We start from the raw sequence: 24,605 nt of genomic DNA, 5'->3' as shown, positions 1-24,605 counted from the left end.
CAGACAGGAATGTGGCGCAGAACAGGGCCTGACAGGAGGGTTAGGGGGCACTATGCGCCCCTCATTACTATTCTCTTTGGAGCCCCCAAAGGTGTCCCAAGTCTGTCATCCTATAGTGCAGGGGTAGGCAACCTGGGGCCCTCCAGCTGTTGTGGAACTACATTTCCCATGAGGCATTACAAGGCTGGCAGTTACAATTACTCCCAGAGGCATGATGGGACTTGTAGTTCTGCAACAGCTGGAGGGCTCAAGTTGCCTACCCCTGCTATAGCGTATACAAAAAAAAAAAAAGTTTTGCTGTGCACCGCTAAAGTGTTCGGGTTTGGCTTGAAGAAAAAGTGGAAACCCTAGTCCGATCAGTTCTGCCTGCCATTTTTTTCATGCAGACCTGATCAGAACCTATGTTCACCCCTATGGACCAGCGGGTGTAAACGGGTTCCCACCCCTGCGGTTCCATAGAGCAGAGCTCTCTGCAGAAACTGAACGGACATGGCCCTGTCATCCACCCGCTCTGCTCTGATCAGCAGGGGATCAGTGGACAGACCCCCTGCTGATCTAATTGGAGTCTGCCCCATGTGAAAGGGGCCAAAGGGGACACAGAGAGCAGTAAAAACCCGACAGGGGCTCTAATCCCTCTCCACTCTATCCAAAATCAAAAGAAGAAGTCTTGCCTTCAGTTCTACTTTAAAGGGGAGAGTAGAGGTGACTGTAGAGGAAGAGAGGAGGGATTTCTGCAACTGCTGGAAGGTTATTACTCCACATAACAGAAATGTCTTTTGATAATGACCGAGATGACATTATACCATCCAGTCTTAATGTGAACCCTTTACTCGAATCACATTGCGGAATTTTCATCGGCTCATCTTTGTAGATTAAACGTGCGCCCCCCGAAGGCGTCCAAATCGCACTGACAGGTCTTCAGCTGCAGCGCCGGCTGCACAAACCCTTCTGAACAGACTGACAGTGTCGATCAAAGAAATTTCACAGGCGGTCGTCTGGGTTCTGTGGTTTTTGGGGTTTTGCACGAAGACTCTGAAATGTGTCTTTCTAAGGGAAAAACGGTGAGTGAAACCAAAACTTACGCAGAACAAAAATGAATTGCGATAAGGGTGACATTTTGGTTCGATTTGTGCTCATACAGCTGCTGAGTTTGTCATTTCCCCCTCCCAGGGCGTCAAAACAATTCTCAGCTTACCGAGCCGAGTTCTTCTAATAGTTTATTTTTATTCCTTCTCGTAAAAGAACACATCAGAACTGAAGAGCTTTGTATTAGGGCGATATATATGTCCCCATTTTAGTTCATGTCATCTTTAGGAATGCATTCAGAGCCAATTTGAAACCAAAAACAAAAATGAATTATATTGCAGCTCATCGCCTTAGATGTCCTGGCTGTATTAGTTTTCTTTTCTAAGCGTTTTTCCCCGTTTATGTTCACCTAATTATTCTGCCAGTAACATATTTTCTGTCCTAAGGGGACAAACGCTTACTCACTGTCCTGTATCGATTGAAAGGCAGCATTGTCACCCTAGGACAGGGGCTACAGAACACCTCCTATTCTCCTCTTCACCATAACATACACATTGATGCGGCTGCGGGTCCCAGCATGGGGTCCGGTGAGTCGCTGTACACCGATTCAGGTGTGAATCAGGTCCAAATACTTGCCTGAAACTGAGCCACCAATGCAATACTCCCAACGCACACGTACCTGTACAAACGGCTGTATCTTAAATTGGGTGCTGAAATGACCAACGGCTGGAACCGACTACAATCATGAGAAGGAAGTGTCACCAGCACACCAGGATCTCCAAAATTTTAATCACATAGTATAAAAAAAATAAATAGAAGTGACATTTTCGGAGCCACGCAGGACCCCTTCATCAGGCATGTAACACATGCCTGATGAAGGGGTCCTGCGTGGCTCCGAAACGTTGCTTCTATTTATTTTTTTGATACTATGTGATTAAAATTTTGGACCCAATTTTGGAGATCCTGGTGACACCTCCTTCTCATGAAACTGAGTCAAAGACGCACAGGACCCTTTTCCAATGTGGACCGCGGCCACCCTGGAGCTGTGTGGACAGCAAACAGTATGTCACCCCCCCCCCCCCACCGTTGGCCGGTAGCACTTACCCCATCACCCGCAGCTTCCCTCTGCTTGATGGTGGCGGCTTCCCGTTCTCCTGCTCTCCATCACCTGCGGATTCCCTCTGCTTGATGGCGGCGGCTTCCCATTCTCCTGCTCTCCATCACTGGCGGCTTCCGTTTCCTCCCTCCTCCTTGGCGGCCAATCGGGAGTCTTCTCTTTTCGACCAGTTGTAAAAAGGGGCTCACGCCCGCTTCAGATTGGCCCGATTGAGGATCAGTGTTTCAAAAGGGAATATTCATTCACTGCTGTAACACAACTGGTTGGGCTCGGGTCGCATACGATGTGACCCAAGCCCACCCTATTTTGAAGCCCATTAGAGCCTCTGGCTCTAATCAGGTGCTTCAAAAAAATCCCCTGGCCACTGTAATTCATGCGCCTGGCGTCCTGAAAGGGGGTGGCCACGGTGGCCATGGATAGATTCATTCTATGTATGAATCTATCCATTATGCATATAGGGGGTGGCCTGGAGAGAGGAGGCAGCTAATGGACGGGCTGCCACTGGAAACCCTCATCCAATTCACATAAGTGTGAACCCAGCCTCAAGTTTTACTTAACCCACAACAGTAAAATCAGTCTGTATATGCAGTAAAGCATGCTGGTTTTACACACTGTGGAACGTAAGGGGTTAATCCTCCAAACTGTGTAAAAAGGCTGTTTGATCCTGTCTTCTCTGATCCTCCCCTTCTTCTACTGTCCCCAGTCTAGCTGCTGATAGTACAGAGCCTTGGGGGCACTCTGCACATGCTCAGTTTGGTGTGTATTTCTAGAGGGTTTTTACTTTTTCTTTTTGGGAGGGGGGCATGTGATCAACACAGGGTCAGTACTGTCCAGGCAGAGGGTCAGGGTTCATGCAGCCTCATAGGACAGTCAGAGGAGAATGAAAACTCCTCCCACAAGCTGTAACCAGCGCTCGGCTGGACACTGATAGAAGTCACAAGACTATTAAATACTGCTGATGAGAAAAGGTCTTTAGCAGTTTATATTTACTAAAATAATTGCATTTCCATGTTCTGTGTGCTGTGGGAGACCAGATATAGTGAATGCAGAGTCCTGGGTTTAGTAAGACTTTAACCACTTCCCGACCGGCGCACGCCGATGTACGTCGGCAGAATGGCACGGCTGGGCAAATGGACTTACAGGTACGTTCCATTTGAATTCCCCGCCGTGCCATTGCATGCGCACCGCCGGCCGGGAGCTCCGTGAGTCAGGTCGCGGGTCCCGCGGACTCGATCGCCGCGGGGATACCCGCGATCGCCTCACGGAGAGGACGAACGGGGAGATGCTGATGTAAACAGCATCTCCCCGTTCTGCCTAGTGACAAGTGTCACTGATCACAGCTCCCGATGAGAGGGAGCTGTGATCAGCGTAGTGACACACACAGCCCATCCCCCCTACAGTTAGAATCACTCCCCTAGGACACACTTAACCCCTCCCCGCCCCCTAGTGGTTAACCCCATTCACTGCCAGTGTCATTTACACAGTAATTAGTGCATTTTTAATCGCACTGATCGCTGTATAAATGACAATGGTCCCAAAAATGTGTCAAAAATGTCCGACATGTCTGCCATAACGTCGCAGTCACAATAAAAATCGCTGATCGCCGCCATTACTAGTAAAAAAAAAAATTATTAATAAAAATGCCATAAAACTATCCCCTATAACTATAGTTATAACTTTTGCACAAACCAATCAATAAACGCTTATTTCGATTTTTTTTTTTACCAAAAATATGTAGAAGAATACGTATCTGCCTAAACTGAGGAAAAAAAAATGTTTTTTTATATATTTTTAGGGGATATTTATTATAGCAAAATGTAAAAAATAATGCGTTTTTTTTCAAAATTGTCGCTCTTATTTTGTTTATAGCGCAAAAAATAAAAATCGCAGAGGCGATCAAATACCACCAAAAGAAATCTCTATTTGTGGGGAAAAAAGGACGTCGATTTTGTTTGAGAGCCACGTCGCACGGCCACGCAATTGTCAGTTAAAGCGACGCAGTGCCGAATCGCAAAAAGTGCTCTGGTCAGGAAGGGGGTAAAATCTTCCGGAGCTGAAGCGGTTAAAGATAACTGGGAACAACGTAACTGATAAGCCAGAGAGCACAAGAAGTTATAAGTAGACGAGATTTCTAGCAAAGATAGACAAGAACTTTCCTGCACTTATTAAACAGATTAAACAAAATGTCTGCAATGGTATATTTAAAGAGAAAATAAACCTGAAAATATATTAAAAAAAAGCTGACAGGCAGAATTTTTATCATAGAAGAGACCCTATTGGTCTCTTCTGTCATAGCTGCTTCTCCCTGCCTATAAGCCTTAAAGGTTTAGTTCACCTTTACCAAAAATCCGCCTATGCAGGTAAAATGGTGCCTGTAGATATAACAAACTGTGCAGCTCTGATTAAAGTTAGATAATGTCCTTGCTGTAGGTATAGGTCATTTACATGTCTCCCGAAGCCTGGCTGAAAATCTCCCAGAGATGGCATTGTTCCATTTGGCCTTGTTGCTAGGACGTTGCTAAGACACTCCCTGCTGTTACTGCTCACCCCCACCGTCACAGGAGTGGGCTCTCAACCCTCCGCACACGTGTGGTCCCCTATCACTTCCATCACAGCATCACTGAGCCCAGAGCTAGTGGGGACAAATGAGAGAAAGACAGTGCATGCAACAGGGTTTGAATTGGCTGGGAGTGTCTTAGCAACCTCATAGCAACGAGGCAGGACAGGATAATGCCATCTCTGGGAACTTTCTGGCCAGGCTTTGGGAAGTATGCAAATGGTCTACACCAGTGGTCTCCAAACTGCGTCCCTTTGCTGCCATTTTTCGGATCTTGGGGCACTATTCCTCTTACTGACACTAGCAATGGGGCAATAGTGCTCTCACTGACACCAACGATGGGGAACCATTCCTCTCATTGACACCAATGATGGGCACTATTCCTCCCACTGACAACAATGATGGGGCACTATCCCCCCCCCCCCAATGACAGGGCACTATTCCTCTTACTGACACTAACAATGGGGCAATATTGCTCTCACTGACACCAACAATGGGGCACCGTTCCTCCCATTGACACCAATGATGGGGCACTATCCCCCCCCCCATGACACCAATGATGGGGCATTGTTACAGCTGTCAGGACAATTTCTACTCCCACTGGCCACAGTCTAGCCTCACAAAAATCGGAAGGACAGTAAACTGGCCTGGTAATGCTGACAGGCAGATATACTTTACGAAGCGCAGAGATTCTTAGTAATGTTTGAATAATTTTACTATGTTTCCTTTTACTCAGCTTAGCATGGTACAGGATAATCTTCTAGATAATGATCAGTGCAATTCTCAGAAAATACATTTCTTTGCCTGTAGAGAAGTTCAATTCACTTGCACTTAAAAGTTTTGTGATCAAAAAATGTTCTTCAGAGAAATAAGTGGGCTGGCGCCCCAGATGACCCCCGTCTAGGGTGGAGAAAAAATTAGAAAACAAGATTTCATTTCCACAAAGTTTCAGCAAAAATTGGAAGATCTTGGCGAAATGCATTGGATTCAATGAGAAATGGGGCATTAAACTGTATTTAAACCCCAGAACAAAGATGCGGTTTCCTGAAGCTTACCAGTTCTGGTAATCCTGCAAATACTACTTCCAGTCTCTTGGTGGCTACACTCACTCCGCTAGACATGTGCAATTCGTTTCATTTGGAAATTCTTTTTTTTAACGAATTTCAACAAATTCGGAAACATCCGAATTAACAAAAACCCTTTTAATGAATTTTTCTGAATATTTGTGAATTCAAATATTAAAAAAATTCGTAAATTTGTGAATTCGAATATTCGTAAAATCGTAAATTCGAATATTCGTAAAATCGTAAATTCGAATAGGCCAATATTCGAAAATTCGGAAATTCGAAAAGTCGAAAATAAGAACGAAAATAGGAATGAAAATCTGAAAATTCAAAAACCCAAAAATTCGAAAATCTGAAATAATAACTAACTAATAATTTGTGAATTCAAATGTTCGAAAATTCGTAAATTTGGGAATTTGAATATTCGTAAAATCATAAATTCGAATATTCGTAAAATCATATATACGAATATTAGAAAATTCGGAAATCTGAAAATTCGAAAATAAGAACGGAAATTCAAAATAACGAAAATCCGAAAATAAGAACGAAAATTCGAAAATTCGAAAACCCGAAAATTCGAAAATCTGAAATAATAACTAATAATAACTTAACTATTACTAACTATTAAATTATAGGTATTGGAATTTCTTTTCAAATTTGGCTGTTAGAGAACGTAACGATTACGAACTTATCTGAAGTTAAGAATTATCCGAAAATAATGAATGGCGTATCTAAACGAATGGAACATAATGAATTAATAATAATAAATAACAATAATAATAATAAAAACATTTTTTTATTATTATTATTATTATTGTTCATTCATTCCGTTCCATTTGTTTAGATGCAGCATTCGTTATGTCGGATAATTGGTAACTTCAGATAAATTCGTTACGTTGACTAACAGCCAAATTTTAAAGGAAATTCCAATACCTATAATTTAATAGTTAGTTATTATTAGTTAGTTAGTTATAGTTTAGAATTTTCTGATCTCCTTTCTTATTTTCGAATTTTCGAATTTTCGAATTTCTGAATTTACAAATTTTCGAACTTACAAATATCGATCATGACGAATGACCCGAAAAACGAAAAAAAACCCAAACCAATAAACGAAGAAAACAAACAAAATTTTTCGGCAGTGCACATGTCTATACTCCGCCATTGTATCCGTAGGAGCTATGGTGGGATGTCCACTAGGCTGCACTCCCAACATGCCTGTCTTTGTTAATGTCTATTACATGGTGGATTGATGGGACTAGTCGTGTTTTTATAGGGCTAACTAGGTGGCGGTAATTTGAAGGGACCAGGCGAGACAACGTCTTCTAGGAATTTTGTAGACAATGTTAAGAACAGTACGATAGTGGTGCACCGAAATGAAAATTCTGGACCAAAACTGAAAATTCAGGATGCACTTGGCCGAAAACCGACACCAAAATGGACAGTTTTTAAAATATATATATATATTTTTTATATATAATCGTATTATATTCGACTTTTTAATTAATAGTTGAAGTGCTTTTGCGTTGAAAAAAGCACAAAAAAGGCTCAAGAAAAATGCATCCCTTTACATTCTATGTATGTCTTCACACTGGTCCGCCCCATTGAAATGCATTGAAAACGTGGCAAAAATGCATCAAAAATGTACCTTTAATGTGTTTTTGATGTGGGTTTTGAGTCAGATAACCTATGAAAATCGTAGTAAAATCACGGCAAAATCAAGTGGCCATTATCTGACACTTTTTTTTCTATCGGCAAAACTCAGATAACCCTATTTTCGGCCGATAATTTTTGGTAGCCGATATATCGGCGCATCCCTACAGTACAACAATGAGATGGTAGTCCAAGTATATGTATGGACAATAAGGCAATTTCTATGGTCCTGCCACAATTTAACTCCAATATGCCGAACTTGCATCTTGCAATATGCTTAAAGAGGAACTGCATCCTGCTCACATAGATTGTAATAAAAACATATTTGCCATTCTGAAGCTTCCCTCCAACCACTTTGCATATTATTTTATATATGCTGTGATTCTGTACTTGCCAAATATGCTGCAGAAATCTCCCTCCACCGAGTCTGGATGCAACCATTTTAACTGTGGGCAGCTGAAGCTGCTGCCTATTCACTTCCTGGTTTTACACAGACACACAGAGGCACACCTCCAGCTCTGCAGCTCTCATTGGCCTTCTTATGACTCATCCTACCTTCCTTCCTCTAAAACTCTCACGAGAGTGAGAGAGAGAGAGCTGTGCATGATGTCATAATAGGGTTGCCACCTGTCTGGGATTAACCTGCACAGTTCCGGTTTGGAATCATGCGTCCGGGTTTCAGACCGCCGGACCCCTTATTCAGAGCGGGTTGCTGGTTGCAGATGTGTAAGCCAAGAGTGTATGTTATAATCGCTTTCACACTGCCCAAAGCCAGCACTAACAATTCCCCCTCCCCCGCCCCCTACACACACACACAGAGGGGAGAGGAAAATCTGCACCTCTTCCACCCGCCCCTACTCCTCTGTGTCTGCCCACATGCCAATCCCTGGTGCTGTGGCTCAGAAAAGGAAAGTGGAGGTGGGAAATAATAGCCTCAGAGACATCTGGATGAGAGGTGCTGACTGCCAAGGGGTAAGTGAGCTCCCCATCCATCCCTGTCTGTGACTGAAGTCTCCCCCCCTTCTCTCTCCTGTCTCTGAGTGAGTACACTAAGGTAAATCAGAGTTCCCCTTTACACCAGAGGCCACAGTGTTCCGCCTCACATCAGAGTCCTCTTTGTACATCAGAGTTCTCAGTGTTCCCCCTTAGATCAGGGTTCCCAGAGCATCCCTTATGTCAGAGTCCCCAGAGTTCTCCCTTACATCAGAGTCTGCAGAGTCCCCCCTTACAGTGAAAGGGAACTCTGCGAGTTCAGATGTAAAAGGGGAACTCTGTGGACTCTGATATAAAGGGGGACTCTTGTGATTAATTTCATATGATTAGAAATGTTATTTAATTGCAAAATATATGTATAGTTTATACCATAAAAAAAAAGAGAAAAATTGCTGTGCACCGCCAAAGTGTTTGGGTTTGACTTTAAGAAAAGGTGGCAACCATATGCCCTATGTCAAGTGGGCTGTAGAAGGTATTTACTGGCAGAAGAAAAAAAATGTTTTACTATCCAAAGTTAAAACAACAACAAGAGCAGAAGATTTAATAGATGGAAAGTTGAAAAAATGACTGAAGGTCCGCTTTAAGGAATACTCCTTACACAGGTCCCCGGGATTTACAATGGGCCTCCAAATAGGGTGCAGGCTTGGCAGCAGGGTCCTCCCCAGAATCCAAGAAGTATTCCAGGAGTGCACATTGACTGTCCCTATCTTGTCCCTGCTCCTCAGGATCCTTTCCCTGCCCTAGACCTAGCTCTCCCTGGCTAACGATTACCTGTCCGTGTCTGCACACTCCCCACACTGCAGGGCATGCCAAAATGAGCGAGTAGTTACGATATTTGGCTTCTCTGGGTCCAATATGTCTAACCAAATATCGGGAGAGCTCAGATATAGGCTCCCCCAAGATGGTCCACAGGAAGCCCATTGCAGAGGACATGTCAGTCCAGGGTTCCCACCAGGACAAGAGGTAAGCAGTGATCATGTAATCACTATGTTAAAGTGGTTGTAAGGGGAAAATATTTTTTTTACCTTCTTGCATTCTATGCATTAAGGTAAAAAACCCTTTAATGGTAGCCCCCCCCCCCCCAGCCCAAGCCCAAGCCCAAGCCCAAGCCCCTTTCCAAATACTCACCTGAACCCAATATGGATCCAGAGCTGGACACGTCTGCAGCAGCTCTTTTCCATAGCTCCCAACTGTCCCTGATTTCGGGGGGACTGTCCCTGATTTGGAACAAAGTCCCTCTGTCCCTCTTTCCCCCTCATTTGTCCCTCATTTTGGTCTGATCTATATAGTTGTGTATAAAATGCACTTTTTATCTTTCAAAAAGTGTTTCCCAGTGCTAAACCTTTCATCCTAATTCTAAATTGGTGCATTTGTAAATTTTAAAATCCAATATAAAAGGAATAGTAGTGGTAAAAAAAAAAAAAACCCTTGTGGATTTAATTAACTTTGTATTTTGGTTAATTCTCCTTTAAGGGGGCGTGACAGGGGGCGTGTCCTATGCCTACATACTTTTGATAGTAGGTGTCCCTCATTCCCATCTCAAAATGTTGGGAGGTATGTCTTTTCCCCTCTCCTGGCTCTCACAGGCTTGGTTGAGATTAGTAGGAGGCATTGGCTCCTGCTGCTGTCAATCAAAACCTGTCAGCAGAGAGCGGAGGGATCGAGCCCACACAAGTTCCCCCCCAATAGGGAGCAGCCAGGAGCTTGGGGTCTGCTCTGTGCAAAAGCCATTGCACAGAGCAGGTAAGTATGACCTGTTTGTTGTTTTTTTTAAAAAAAAAAACAAAAAAAACAAAGCTTTACAATTACTTTAACTTCTGGATGCTAATGGAAACGAATGTGCAACCTGTGGATTACCGTCTGACTCCCCGCTCTGCCACCCGCTTGAGTAATAACGTTGCCCATCAGTGTGTCACCTGCCACTCAGCACCCTCTTACAAGTCTACAATAAAGATCAGGTTCTTTTCAGCTCACAGGAAGTGACGGGGACACTGCATTTCTGGCAGGATCAACAGGTATTTCCCTGTACTTGCTGAAAAAGTGCTTAGCATGAAAAAAAGAAAACAAATGCAACCACCACATCTAAGGACTAGTAAGCTGCAAAATATTACATTTTTGTGCTCTTGGGTTTACAACCTTTTTCCAAAAAAAAAAAATCTGTTGGGGTAACAGGTTAAAAAGTGTTAGCTGGAGTTGGGCTTTTATCTATCTGAAAGTAAAAATATCCATTTTAGTTTACTCTGTCCATATGGTGACAACACTGCAGTGATTTCAGCGCAGAAAAAAAAAAAAGCATTGTTATCTTATTACATGAAGAGGGAGATCAACAGATCTACTGGTAGAATCAATAGGAAATACAACTATCTTACAAAGGATCCTTAGACAACAAAAACTACTGTTTTAGAGCTTTTTTACACTTGTGTTTGGGAGGGGGGGGCAGTAAAAAAAAAAAAAAGGTTGATGCACATTTTTACAGCACCCAACTGCTTGTGGGCAGAGCCAGGAATATGGTGCCAAGTTAAGGAAATAGCACAACAAAGTCTTAGCGGGTGCGGGGTCCGGGCAGAGGCTCCAGGCTAGCAGGTCCAGATAAGGTTGAACAGTTATTGTATTTATAAGTTGCAGGTGTAATGGACAACAAGGTAGATGACAGCCTGCAGAAAGGCTTGTTGCATTTGAGGTAGAACACACAGGGCTTGATTTACTAAAGGCAACTAGATTGTGCACTATTGAAAGGGCAGCTGCTCCAGAGCTTAGTAAATGAGGAAGGCTTCACTTTACAAAGAATACCCAATCACATTTAAGTGTAGCACCCTGATGGTTAGGCAAGGTTGCTAGTAAATGTATTTGCCAAGTGATAGTTGCTTTGGCCAATTTCTAGGAGGTCAGCTGATTTCCCCCTAATTCTGGAATTGCTGCACTTCTCTCTTCTGTCACTAGATGGCCGGGTACCTGGTGGCATGAGATAAGACGAGGGCATTGCAAGGACAGATTAGGAATGAATGGGGTGTCTCAGCCAATGGGCAGGGATCTTCTTGGGTTCCTTGGCCTGCTGGGAGAGCCTATTTATTTGGGTGAGGTCAGGTGATCTGGGTTCTGGGCCACCTGGACGGCTGTCTGGGTGGACGTGTGTTGTGCTGCCCCGCCGCCCGGGCTGCTAGGCCAGAGCCTGAGCCCTATCCCAGGGACGTCTGACTGCTAGGCTGTCTGAGTAGAGTTGCCACCTCATCCCTTTAAACCTGAGCACATGTGAATTACACAGGTTCTGAGGCTAATTAAATGCAGATAAGGCACCAAGTGAGTTTAATTACCACCTTAATCAGCCACAGAACCTGTGTAGTTCATATGTGATCGGGTTTAAAGGGATGAGGTGGCAACTCTATGTCTGAGGCACTATACTAGTGAAGCTAGGAGCTCAGCTGAGTGAAGATCTACAACAGGAGATTGTAGAAGAAGTGAATAAGTTCATTACAACCTTTGTTAGAAACTGTTCCAAGATTGTTTCCATAGGAGACAGCGATCCTACGCATGCAGATGTGGTGTCTTGCTGGGTGCCTTTCTCTGCGTGGCTGCCTACCTATAGAAGCTTCAGAGTCTGCTTAATTAACATTGCAACTACTAAAGGGTGTCCTGGCCCTAACCCTCTCTCCCACAGTTCTGTTTAAGAGACAATAAATCTCTTTGCATTCAGGAAGTGTCTGGCGCCCATTAATCTATCTTGCATTGCACTCACCATGCCTCGTAACCCGCTCTACATAGAAGGATGTCAGCTGTCCCCAACTCTGGAGGTCATTATTAGGCCTGGAGAGGCCCGGGACTTCACAAGGAAAATTAAAAAAACAGAAATTTTTTGCTTGCGCCTGATTGGATGATGGAAGTCAGAAGAGCTCTCCCTCATTTACCAAGCTCTAGAGCAACTGCACTTTCAAAAGTGCACAGTCTATTTGCCTTAATAAGGCCTGGTTCACACCTATGCATTTTTTAGTGCGTTTTCAGTTTTGCAAAAACACACTACAGTCCATTTAACATGGTTTCCTATAGATGTAGTTCTGTGCATCTGTGCATTTTATGGAAAGGACCAGGGGATTTTTTCTGGTTTTTGGTTCCATAGACTTCAATGGATCAAAAATGTGTATTGAAAAACGCAAAATGCACCTGGAATATGCAAACTGCATCCTGCATAGGTGTGAATCAGGCCTTAGTAAGATCATCCCATAGGAGTAACAGTTCCAGTCACGCTTGTAGTAATAGACTCTTATAGTAATAGGCTCAGTAATACTGGTATGCAACGGTAAAGTGGGGTGGAGGAACTTGACTGGCCTGCACACCCTAAACTTGCTCATCCATGTCTTTATGGACCTTGCTTTGTGCACTGGTGCGCAGTCATGTTAGAACAGGAAGGGGCCATCCCCAAACTGTTCCCACAAAGTTGGGAGAATGAAATTGTCCAAAATGTCTTGGTATACCGTCACACCTTAAGACCCCTTTCACACTGGGGCAGTTTGCAGGCGTTATTGCGCTAAAAATAGCGCCTGCAAACCGACCCTAAACAGCCTCCGCTGTTTGTTCAGTGTGAAAGCCCGAGGGCTTTCACACTGAAGCGGTGCGCTGGCAGGAGAAGAAAAAATCTCCTGTCAGCTGCTTCTTTGGAGCGGTGAAGGAGCGGTGTATTCACCGCTCCTAAACCGCTCCTGCCCATTGAAATCAATGGGACAGCGCGGCTATACCGCGGTAATACCGCGGCTATAGCCGCGCTATACGAGGGGTTTTAACCTTTTTTCGGCCGCCAGCGGGGGGTTAAAACCCCACCGCTAGCGGCCGAATGCCGCTGTAAAACAGCGCTAAATATAGCGCTGTTTTACCGCCGACGCCCCCTACCGCCCCAGTGTGAAAGGGGCCAAAGAGTTCCCTTCACTGGAACTAAGGGGCCAATCCCAACCCCAAACCATAATCCCCCCTCCACCAAACACACTCCTAAACCTTGTGGACGGCCTTCCCAGAAGAGTTGAAGCTGTTATAGCTGCAAAGAGTGGGCCAACCCAATATTGAACCCTATGGACTAAGACTGGGATGCCATTAAAGTTCATGTGCGTGTAAAGGCAAACGTCCCAATACTTTTGGTAATATAGTGTATTTACCTTTTCATACCACTGTCTTAAAAAAATGTGAAAGTGAAAGTTGAAGTAACATTCCAAAAATTAAAATTTTCAAATGAAATTTTACTAGTGTATGGCCAATACCTTTGGTAATATAGTGTAGTTACATTGGTCCTAGGTGGACGAACGTAAGTATGAAAAAATACCATACCTGGAATTCTTCCTTAAAGGGGTTGTAAACCCTGAAGGTTTTTCACCTTAATACATTCTATGCATTAAGGTGAAAAACCTTCTGTGATGCAGCTGCCCCCCACAGCCCCCCTTTTACTTACCTGAACCCGATCTTTCCAGGGACGGGGACCAGCACACCAGTTCTAGCCGGTGTCTCAGGTCCTGATTGGATAGATTGATAGCAACGCAGCCATTGGCTCCCGCTGCTGTCAATCAAATCCAATGACAGGGGAGTCGGGGGGGGGGCAGGGCCGAGTCCTGCTGTCTGTGTCAATGGACGCAGCAACAGGACTTGGGAGCGCGCCCGCACGGGTGCCCCCATGGAAAGCGACTCCCCAACGGGGCACTCGAGAAGAGGAGGAGCCAGGAGCGCCACTAAAGGGAACCCAGAAGAGAAGGATCGGGGCCACTCTGTGCAAAACCAACTGCAGAAAGGAGGTAAGTATGACATGTTTGTTTTTTGTTTTTTAAACAAACCTTTACATATCCTTTAAGGGTTCCAACACACCGCTCCTTCCTTCTACTTAGTGATAAAAAACTGACAAAGACCCCAACCCCTCAGCTTTCTATCCAAAATGATAAAAAGATGTAGCCGCTTTTGCCTGCGCCATATTGCGATGTGTCACAACTGTCTCTCTTTAGGTCTAAACCCACAAAACCCTTTTTAGTGCTAAATTACATCATTATTAATTTTTCTGTTTACTCATCAGTAATCTTATTTCCAGGCAGAGCCAACTCATCTCAGGAAAGGCAAGTGGGGTCATCACTGGTGATCTCATATTTGTAGTAAAAGACCACTTTCAGGATGAGAGCGTGTAGCAGCACTGCAGCCCTCCAGGGGCAAGATGTTCATTGTGCTTAAAGGGGAACTACTGACAGAATTAGAAAAAAACAACACTTGTACATAATATCAGGTCAAAGCTCGGCATGTGTTTTTCATCTATAGCAGAACCTCTACTGAAAGTCAACTTATCCCCCCTCCCAGATGATTCAAGTAAATAACTTTTCACTTTCTACCAAATTCAGGATTTTGTACTTGAATACTGAATACACTTGCTTTTTTTTTATTGCTCACATATAAACTAATGCCGCTTACACACGGGCGGACTTTTCAACCGGACTGGTCTGACAGACTTTCCGACAGACCTTCGACGGACTTTTGACGGACTTCCGACGGACTTTTGAAGGAACGGACTTGCCTACACGCGATCACAAGTCAGACGGATTCGTACGTGATGACGTATGACCGGACTAAAATAAGGAAGTTCATAGCCAGTAGCCAATAGCTGCCCTAGCGTGGGTTTTCGTCCATCGGACTAGCATACAGACGAGCGGATTTTTCGACCGGACTCGAGTCCGTCGGACAAATTTGAAACATGTTCCAAATCTAAAGTCCGTCAGATTTTCGACTGAAAAAGTCTGCTGCAGGTCCGATGGAGCCCACACATGGTCGGATTGTCTGCCGGTCGAAAAGTCTGCCCGTGTGTACACGGCATAATACTACTAAAGGCAGTGGCGGCTGGTGGGTTTTTTTGTTTGCAGGGATGGCAAACACCCCCCCCCCACCCTGGCAGTGCGGCACTAACAACCCCCCCCCCCCGGATGTCTACCGGTTGGTCCGGCACTTACCTGGATAGATAGATCCAAATAAATGGGGGGTGTCATTCAGCGTGGCGGGGTGTGGGCAGCTTTTCCAGGCTGGTGGGTGCGGGGTTCGGGCAGCTTTTCCAGGCTGGTGGGTTCGGGGTCCGGGCAGCGGCTCCAGGCTAGCCGGTGCGGGGTCTGGGCAGCTGCTCCAGGCTAGCGGGTGTGGGGTCTGGACAGTGGCTCCAGGCTAGCAGGTGTGGGGTCCAGGCAGCGGCTCCAGGCTAGCAGGTGCGGGGCCTGGGCAGCGGTTCCAAGCTAGCGGGTGCGGAGTTCAGGCAGCGGCTCCAGGCTAGCAAGTGCGGGGCCTGGGCAGCGGTTCCATGCTAGCGGGTGCTGGGTCCAGGCAGCGGTTCCAGGTTAGCGGGTGCTGGGTCCAGGCAGCGGCTACAGGCTAGCAAGTGCGGGGCCTGGGCAGTGGTTCCATGCTAGCGGGTGCTGGGTCCAGGCAGCGGTTCCAGGTTAGCGGGTGCTGGGTCCAGGCAGTGGCTACAGGCTAGCAAGTGCGGGGCCTGGGCAGCGGTTCCAGGCTAGCGGGTGCGGGGTCCAGGCAGCGGCTCCAGGCTAGTGGGTGCGGGGTCCAGGCAGCGGTTTCAGGCAGGCGGGCTTCCTCCCTGGCTCCACGTCAGGCGTCCAATAGGATCGCCTGCTGTTTTGGCCAATCGGGAAACAGGTCTCACACCTGCTTCCTGATTGGCGGCGAGAAGATTTAGTGTGAAAATAGCAAAAATTAATTCGCTATTGTCACACAACTGGGTGGGATCGGGACCCAGTGCTCTGCGTCCTGAGCCCACCCTTTTTTTAAAGCCTATTAGAACCTCTGACTCTAATCAGGTGCTTCAAAAAACACACACCCCCACCTATCCCCGCCATAGTAATTCATGCGCCCGGCGTCCTGAAAGGGGCCAGGCGCATGGTTAGGGAGGGCAGCGGTGTTAGGGGAGGTAGTGCCTGTGTGCCCACAATGCACGGGCCGCCACTGACTAAAGGTGAAGCAGAAGCAGTAAAATTCTTTAGCAGGAGAGGCAAAGTTGATGACCTCAGTTGACATTTAGATGTGCTTTCAAATCCAGTTGCCCATAAATGGCTTTCCTTGGGAGTCTATATTACCAGGGGCCAGACAAGACTTCCCAATCATATGGCCACCGGGCACCCCTGGACACTGCCCAGGGGCCACAGGTTCACCTGGGGCCCCATCAGAGCCAGACAAATAGAAGTAGCAGTGGGGAAAAGGGAGTCAGGCTTAGCGGGCACAGGCAGTCCGGCGGGCAGGGCCATCAGGGGGGTACAGCCCATACACTAGCAAGGGGCCAAAGCTTCTAGAAGGGCCTGGCTGTCTGGCGGGGATGGGAGAAAGCAGGGGCGGGTGCAGGAGGGCTCCGTGGCTGCGCTGGATTTCAGAATGTGTATGAGTGTCATTGAGCTGACATCAGACTCTTTGTTGCCCTATCTGGTAAATTCCCGGGCTGAGAGTGTACAGGTGTGAGGGGGGCTGAGACCGTACAGGTGTGAGGGGGGGCTGAGAGCGTACAGGTGTTATGGGGGGCTGAGTGTGTACAGATGTGAGGAGGGCTGAGAACGTACAGGTGTGAGGAGGGCTGAGAGCGTACAGGTGTGAGGAGGGGCTGAGATCGTACAGGTGTGAGGGGGGGCTGAGAGCATACAGGTGTGAGGAGGGCTGAGAACGTACAGGTGTGGGGGGGGCTGAGAGTGTACAAGTGTGAGGAGGGCTGAGAACGTACAGGTGTGAGGGGGGGCTGAGAGCATACAGGTGTGAGGAGGGCTGAGAACGTACAGGTGTGAGGGGGGGCTGAGAGCGTACAGGTGTGAGGGGGGGCTGAGAGCGTACAGGTGTGAGGGGGGGCTGAGAGCGTACAGATGTGAGGAGGGCTGCGAACGTACAGGTGTGAGGGGGGGCTGAGAGCGTACAGGTGTGGGGGGGGCTGAGAGCGTACAGGTGTGAGGAGGGCTGAGAATGTACAGGTGTGAGGGGGGGCTGAGAACGTACAGGTGTGAGGGGGGGCTGAGAGCGTACAGGTGTGAGGAGGGCTGAGAATGTACAGGTGTGAGGGGGGCTGAGAGAGTACAGGTGTGAGGAGGGCTGAGAACATACAGGTGTGAGGGGGGCTGAGAGCGTACAGGTGTGAGGGGGGGCTGAGAGCGTACAGGTGTGAGGAGGGCTGAGAACATACAGGTGTGAGGGGGGCTGAGAACGTACACGTGTGAGGGGGGGCTGAGAGTATACAGCTTTGAGGAGGGCTGAGAGCGTACAGGTGTGATGGGGGGCTGAGAGTGTACAGGTGTGAGGAGGGCTGAGAACGTACAGGTGTGAGGGGGGGCTGAGAGCGTACAGGTGTGAGGAGGGCTGAGAGCGTACAGGTGTGAGGGGGGATGAGAGCATACAGGTGTGAGGGGGGATGAGAGCGTACAGGTGTGAGGGGGGGCTGAGAGCGTACAGATGTGAGGAGGGCTGCGAACGTACAGGTGTGAGGGGGGGCTGAGAGCGTACAGGTGTGGGGGGGGCTGAGAGCGTACAGGTGTGAGGAGGGCTGAGAATGTACAGGTGTGAGGGGGGGCTGAGAACGTACAGGTGTGAGGGGGGGCTGAGAGCGTACAGGTGTGAGGAGGGCTGAGAATGTACAGGTGTGAGGGGGGCTGAGAGAGTACAGGTGTGAGGAGGGCTGAGAACATACAGGTGTGAGGGGGGCTGAGAGCGTACAGGTGTGAGGGGGGGCTGAGAGCGTACAGGTGTGAGGAGGGCTGAGAACATACAGGTGTGAGGGGGGCTGAGAACGTACACGTGTGAGGGGGGGGCTGAGAGTATACAGCTTTGAGGAGGGCTGAGAGCGTACAGGTGTGATGGGGGGCTGAGAGTGTACAGGTGTGAGGAGGGCTGAGAACGTACAGGTGTGAGGGGGGGCTGAGAGCGTACAGGTGTGAGGAGGGCTGAGAGCGTACAGGTGTGAGGGGGGATGAGAGCATACAGGTGTGAGGGGGGATGAGAACGTACAGGTGTGAGGGGGGCTGAGAGCGTACAGGTGTGAGGAGGGCTGAGAACGTACAGGTGTGGGGGGGGCTGAGAGCGTACAGGTGTGAGGAGGGCTGAGAACATACAGGTTTGGGGGGCTGAGAGCGTACAGGTGTGATGGGGCTGAGAGCGTACAGGTGTGAGGAGGGCTGAGAACGTACAGGTGTGAGGGGGAGGCCTGAAAGCGTACAGGTGTGAGGGGGGCTGAGAGCGTACAGGTGTGATGGGGGGCTGAGAGCGTACAGGTGTGAGGAGGGCTGAGAACGTACAGGTGTGAGGGGGGCTGAGAGTGTACAGGTGTGAGGAGGGCTGAGAGCGTACAGGTGTGAGGGGGGATAAGAGCGTACACGTACAGGTGTGAGTAGGGCTGAAAACGTACAGGTGTGAGGGGGGGGCTGAGAGCGTACAGGTGTGAGGGGGGATGAGACACACACATATACATACATTTACACACACACATATACATACATGCACATACATGCACATACATGCACATACACACACACGCACACACATACATGCACACATACATACACACACACACATACATACAGGTAGCCTTTTAAAAATCGGCAGTACTTTACCTTACCTCTTCCTGTCGGGTACTGCACTGTAGGGGGAGACAAAGAGCACAGCACACACTGTGCTTTCACTTTAGATGTAATAAATGTGATGAGCTCCCTGCACAGTGCCGATTACAGTTTGGCTGAGGATCAGGGAGCTCGGTCTCAGCCGCCCTCGAGGTATACAGCGGGCCCAGTCGCATGGCGACCTCAGCGACCCCTATACTTCCGCCACTGGTTGGAGTTAAATGGCCGTCTAGCCTTTTATTAAACAACATAATTAATAAATAGCAACAGTAACATAAACCAAAGCTAGATGTCCCCAGCCGCAAGAACACCGACTCAGGGACATTAACACTTGCCCCACAGACCTTACAGGTCTACACTACCTGGTCCCTCTTAGTGGACCACACCCAACCAGAAGACACCATACCAACGATGGTTCCTCACTTGTCTCCCACCGACAGATTTTTTAACCACATCCAAGGGGTCCCAATAGCCATCCCCATGCCTGCACCCTAAAAAACAACTTACCCTATCTCAGGGAGGGAGGGCAGGACGTTCATCTGATGGCTTCCCAACGTTGACTACTATGGTACCACCCCTTCCTCCAGTCTTTTCTCCTATGCTCCTCCACATCACCTTGTCTACTCATCAATCACGTAAGTAAGAAACTATCACCTACCTCTTTGCCACATTAACCCTCAACTGTCTGGTTCCCCTTCCACCCTGTCATGCCAGCCCTGGGCTTTATTCCTTCCTCCTAGTTCTGGGCCTTCTTTTCCCTGATCTAGTCCCACTTGTCACCTTTACAGGGGGAGCGGAAGAGCCTGGGAACCACCGAGCAGGGATGCAGCACCTGCAGGCACAGTAAGGGCTTGTTCACTTGTGCGGTAGTCTTTGCCGCCCCACCTCGGATCCCTTTTCTGAGTCTTTTGACAGGCAGTGAGGAGGAGATACGTCATCTCCTTACCACTTGATTTAACGCTGTAAATACCTCACCACAATCGCGTGTTACAAGGGCGCCCAATAGACTTGCTTGGTTTGTGTTCGGCAACAGTAATGCTGGCAAAATAAGATATGCTACTACTGCAGCCATGAGGTTGTTTCAATCTTGCACATTTTGGACATAATATATCTATCCAAAATGCTGAGCTACTGTAGTTAAAGTCATTTTTGATCGGACATTTATATTTTTCCATGCTAGCTTTTCCATATTTTTGTTATAATAGTAAACATAGAAATGTATAAATTGGCCACCAGAGGGAGCATACACTGAATTAGCAATCTCAAAACAATTTCTGGGGCCCCACAGAGCATAGAAAGAGGTTCATTTCAATGCCCCCCACTTGCATATACTCAAAACTTCTATGCTCCCCTGATATTTTGTTTTGCAATCAGGAATGAATGAAATGTCGTGTACGTTTGGGTATGGGAGAGGATGAGACGTTCGGTCCGTCCTCCCATAATGCCAATTTGGGTGCCTGAGCAGCCAATCACCAGGCCCTGTGCTGTCACATGATGACACGGAGAGTCCTTACCCTGCATAAGCTGCATCCAGATGGCCTTGGAATTTTCACACTCTTGCAGGTTAAGGGAAAGTATGTCTAAGAAGCTGTTGGGCCTGGCATTTAAGTGAACCAATTGCTTTGTCCTGTATGGGACAGGTGCCTTTAATGTTTTCTGAATGCTGCCAGCAGCAGGGACTCCAATGGGACTTTCATTCATGCTCTTCACTTTTCGGCAGGTCATATTTACTGAAGGCCAGCTACATACACAGGATCCTGTTGTACACAGGATCCTATTGTGTTTATTTGACTAAGCCATATAATTTTTTTTTTTATAATGAATATTTTTGTGTTCTTGTAGCCCTGATGAAGGATGGGGTGCCCCCGAAACGTATTGATGTTGTATAGTATTTTTGTGAACAATGAAAGGACTTCTGGACATTTCCACCATTGATCTGGCACCTGTGGTGCTTGTATATTCCTCATGTCATAATCATTATTTCATGCTGCTTCATCACATATATTGTTCAGGACATCTGTGAGCCGCCACGCCTCCACGCAAAGATGAATTGTGGTGATTAGAATTTGCATGTTATCCAGCAGCTCACACAATACAAATTTGCATACCAATCTACAACCGGCTCGGAGTCACGTTTTCCACTATACGTTGTCAGCAGTATGAAAAGTGAATTGGGTTACTGTGTCAGCGCACAGTGTAGCAGTTTATCATTTCGTGCCTTGCCTAGGCTACCCAGAATATATGAAAGTTTGCCTCATTTATCAAAGTGTCCGAAATAGGGACTCCTCCACTCTAAAGAAGCCAAGTCTAAAACTGCCCAGGAATAATCGGCAGAATCTGGCTTTTGGGGCAGCAGAGAGGGCTGTATTAAGCATTCAAATTGGGCCACATGTGTTACATTGTTTTTTTTTCAGTACGAGGGACACATTATATTTTGCAAACATCTTTATACATTTAAATTAATGTATAAATACGCTTCAGGAAATAGCTATGTATCACTTACATGTATGGCTGTTCAGTGGTTAGGTCCTCGGTTCGAACCCCAGCTGGGTCACTCTTTGTGTGAAGTTTGCTCTGTGCTTTTGTGGGTTTCCCCCGGGTACTCCAGTTACCTCCCACAATCTAAAGACATGCTGGTAGATTAATGGACTCCTGTCCAAATTGGTCCTAGTATGTACTGTATAGAGACTGATGGAAATATACAATATCTAAAGAGTTGCTTAAAGCGGAGTTCTACCCAAAAGTGGAAGCTCCGCTTATCTGCCCCCCCCCCCTCTGGTGCCACATTTGGCACCTTTCAGGGGGGAGTGGGAGGGGGGAAAGGGTACCTTTCGGGGGGGGGTACCTTTCAGGGGGGAGGGGGGAAAGGGTACCTTTCAGGTGGGAGGGGGGAAAGGGTACCTTTCAGGGGGGGGGGGGGGTTACCTGTACCTGATCAGAGCTTTAATATCTGATTTGATATTTTTTGGAACAAGGATGGTTCAAGTGTTTGATTGACCTCACAATGTCCTATTATCCCAGAACATTCTGACATTTTATTTTTTAGGTAACGACCAGTTCAACATGTCGTGAACAATGCTGTTTGAAGTGTCCTGAAGGTCAGTAGCAAAATATATTGATTTATTACTTATTGTCAATAGTACTTATAGATTCTGCAACGCATACAGCTTAAGGGTTCATAACCACACAGATGTAAAAACACCTAGTTCTGATCCATAGGGCAGTTTTATTTCTTTTACGGATCTAAACACAGCTCTATTATAGTCCATGTCCATGCAGATGATGGCATTTAGCTCCATGTTCTTGAGCATGGGTTTCCAAACTATGGCCCATTGCAAGATTTTAACCGGCACTCTAATGTAAAAGAGGGGACTCTGATGGGGACTCTAAAGGGACTCTGATGTAAGAGGGGACTCTGATGGAGAACCTGATGTTACAGGGGACTCTGATGGAGAACCTGATGCAACAGGGGACTGTGATAGGGAACCTGATGTTAAAGGGGACTCTGATGGAGAACTCGATGTAACAGGGGACTCTGATGGAGAATCTGATGTAACAGGGGACTCTGATGGAGAATCTGATGTTACAGGGGACTCTGATGGAGAATCCGATGTAACAGGGGACTGTGATAGGGAACCTGATGTTACAGGGGACTCTGATGGAGAACCCGATGTAACAGGGGACTGTGATAGGGAACCTGATGTTACAGGGGACTCTGATGGGGAACCTGATGTTACAGGGGACTCTGATGGGGAACCTGATGTTACAGGGGACTCTGATGGGGAACCTGATGTTACAGGGGACTCTGATGGGGAACCTGATGTTACAGGTGACTCTGATGAGGAACCTGATGTAACATGAGGCTTTAATGGGGACCCTGATGTAATGGGAGACTCTGATGGGAACCCTGATGTAACAGGGAACTCTGATGGGGAACCTGATGTAACAGGGGGCTTTGTTGTGGACCCTGATGTAAGCTGGGGATTCTAATTGGACTTTCATACTAATTACAAAAAAAATATTCATTAATTTAAATTGGAATAATTACAAATTATGTGCTGTAGTCCTCATACTGAAAAGTTTGGAGACCCCCGCACTAAGGATAAGCAGCTTTGATGCACGTATGTTGTGATGTATGTGATGCGCCGTGGTTGTGGTACGCTTCGTCAGGAAGATTGCTGCATGTATTTTATTTTTTGTCTATCCTCATGTGTTGCCACTTTGTATTAAACTGTCAATTACTATGGTACAGCACCCCCTGTGTGCTGTTATACAGCACTGCAGCCTTGTTAAATATAAGCTAAAACACTGCACATTATGTTCCAGGCACCATAAATGTACATTAAAACTGAACTCCAGCTTTCCCTTTAGGCCTGCAGAATTTGTACAGGCTCCTCTCCTGTACTGAAAAAGATTTCACTGCACACTGCAAGCTTTTTGCAATGTGCATTGGAATCTGCAGTAAGTGAGATAGAACCTACCCCCTTTTCCTGGCTAGAGGACTTCCAGCATCATCTAACCCAGAGGTCTCCAAACTTTCTAAAAAAGGGGCCAGTTTACTGTCCTTCAGGCTTTAGGAGGGCCGGACTTTGGCCATTGGGAGTAGAAAAGGTTCCAAACGTCAGTGGGGAAAAACAATGCCCATCTTTGATGTCAGTGGGAGGAATTGTGTCCCATCATTTGTGTCAGTGGGAGAAATTGTGCCCCATTGTTAGTGTCATTGGGCGGAATTGTGTTCCATCATTGGGGGGGATTATACCCCATTGTTGGTATCAGTGGATGAAATAGTGCCGCATGGGCCAGAAAAAAGCAAGCAAAGGGCCACATCTGGCCCCTGGGCCGCAGTTTGGAGACCACTGATCTAACCTATTCCTCCCCAGCCTGACTGTCCCAGGTCAGCTTTTTTCAGTTATTGCATTTAAGCTCTTTCATGCAAGGTTAGCATTACATGTAGGCATTACTTAGGGCGGTTTGCATGTAAATACAGCTTGTCTAGTAACACCCACCCCTCCAGACTAACATCCATCCATCAGGGCATTTTAATATTTGCATTGCCCCTGAGAGCAAAGCCACTGCTTGCATCAGGACTGAGGACTTTTCAGAAAAGTACAGGATACTGTCAGCCTTTCCCACCAGCCATGATCTGTCCGTGTTACATAGAAAAGTACAAAGATCCAGTGAAGACATAACTGGGTTTAAAATAAAGTATGTATTGAAATTTAACATTTAAACATTTCTGTAGCATGTTGATGATGGGAAGACATAGAAAGCCAAAATATAAGTAATTGCCAGACCATTGTTCCTATTTTTTACTGATAGTCTACTGACTGGAATGGTACCAGCTGATTGGAGAAAAGCCAATGTAGCGCCAATATTTAAAAATTGCCCAAAATACATCCCTGGGAATTACAGACCAGTTAGCCTAACATCAATAGTATGCAAGCTCTTGGAGGGGATGATAAGGGACTATATACAAGATTTTAGTAATGAGAACGGTATCATTAGCAGTAATCAGCATGGATTCGTGAAGAATCATTCTTGCCAAACCAATCTATTAATCTTCTATGAGGAGGTGAGTTTCCATCTAGATAAAGGAAGGCCCGTAGACG

The 24,605-nt window shown here is 46.7% G+C and overlaps 1 protein-coding gene across 1 annotated transcript in view; it reads left to right on the top strand.

The window, feature by feature from the left end:
• The window catches only part of LOC141111328 (tumor necrosis factor receptor superfamily member 8-like), a 73,555-nt gene that overhangs the window by 6,676 nt on the left and 42,274 nt on the right, over positions 1-24,605 (top strand). The window contains exon 3 of the mRNA XM_073603520.1: positions 22,043-22,094. Within this exon, the coding sequence (XP_073459621.1) occupies positions 22,043-22,094 (52 nt within the window). The remainder of the gene's footprint in view (positions 1-22,042; positions 22,095-24,605) is intronic.

This window comes from Aquarana catesbeiana, linkage group LG10, assembly GCF_042186555.1.
Source record: "Aquarana catesbeiana isolate 2022-GZ linkage group LG10, ASM4218655v1, whole genome shotgun sequence".
Taxonomy (NCBI): domain Eukaryota; kingdom Metazoa; phylum Chordata; class Amphibia; order Anura; family Ranidae; genus Aquarana; species Aquarana catesbeiana.
Note: the sequence above shows the minus strand (reverse complement) of the source record. Positions and strands in the feature narration are given on the sequence as shown.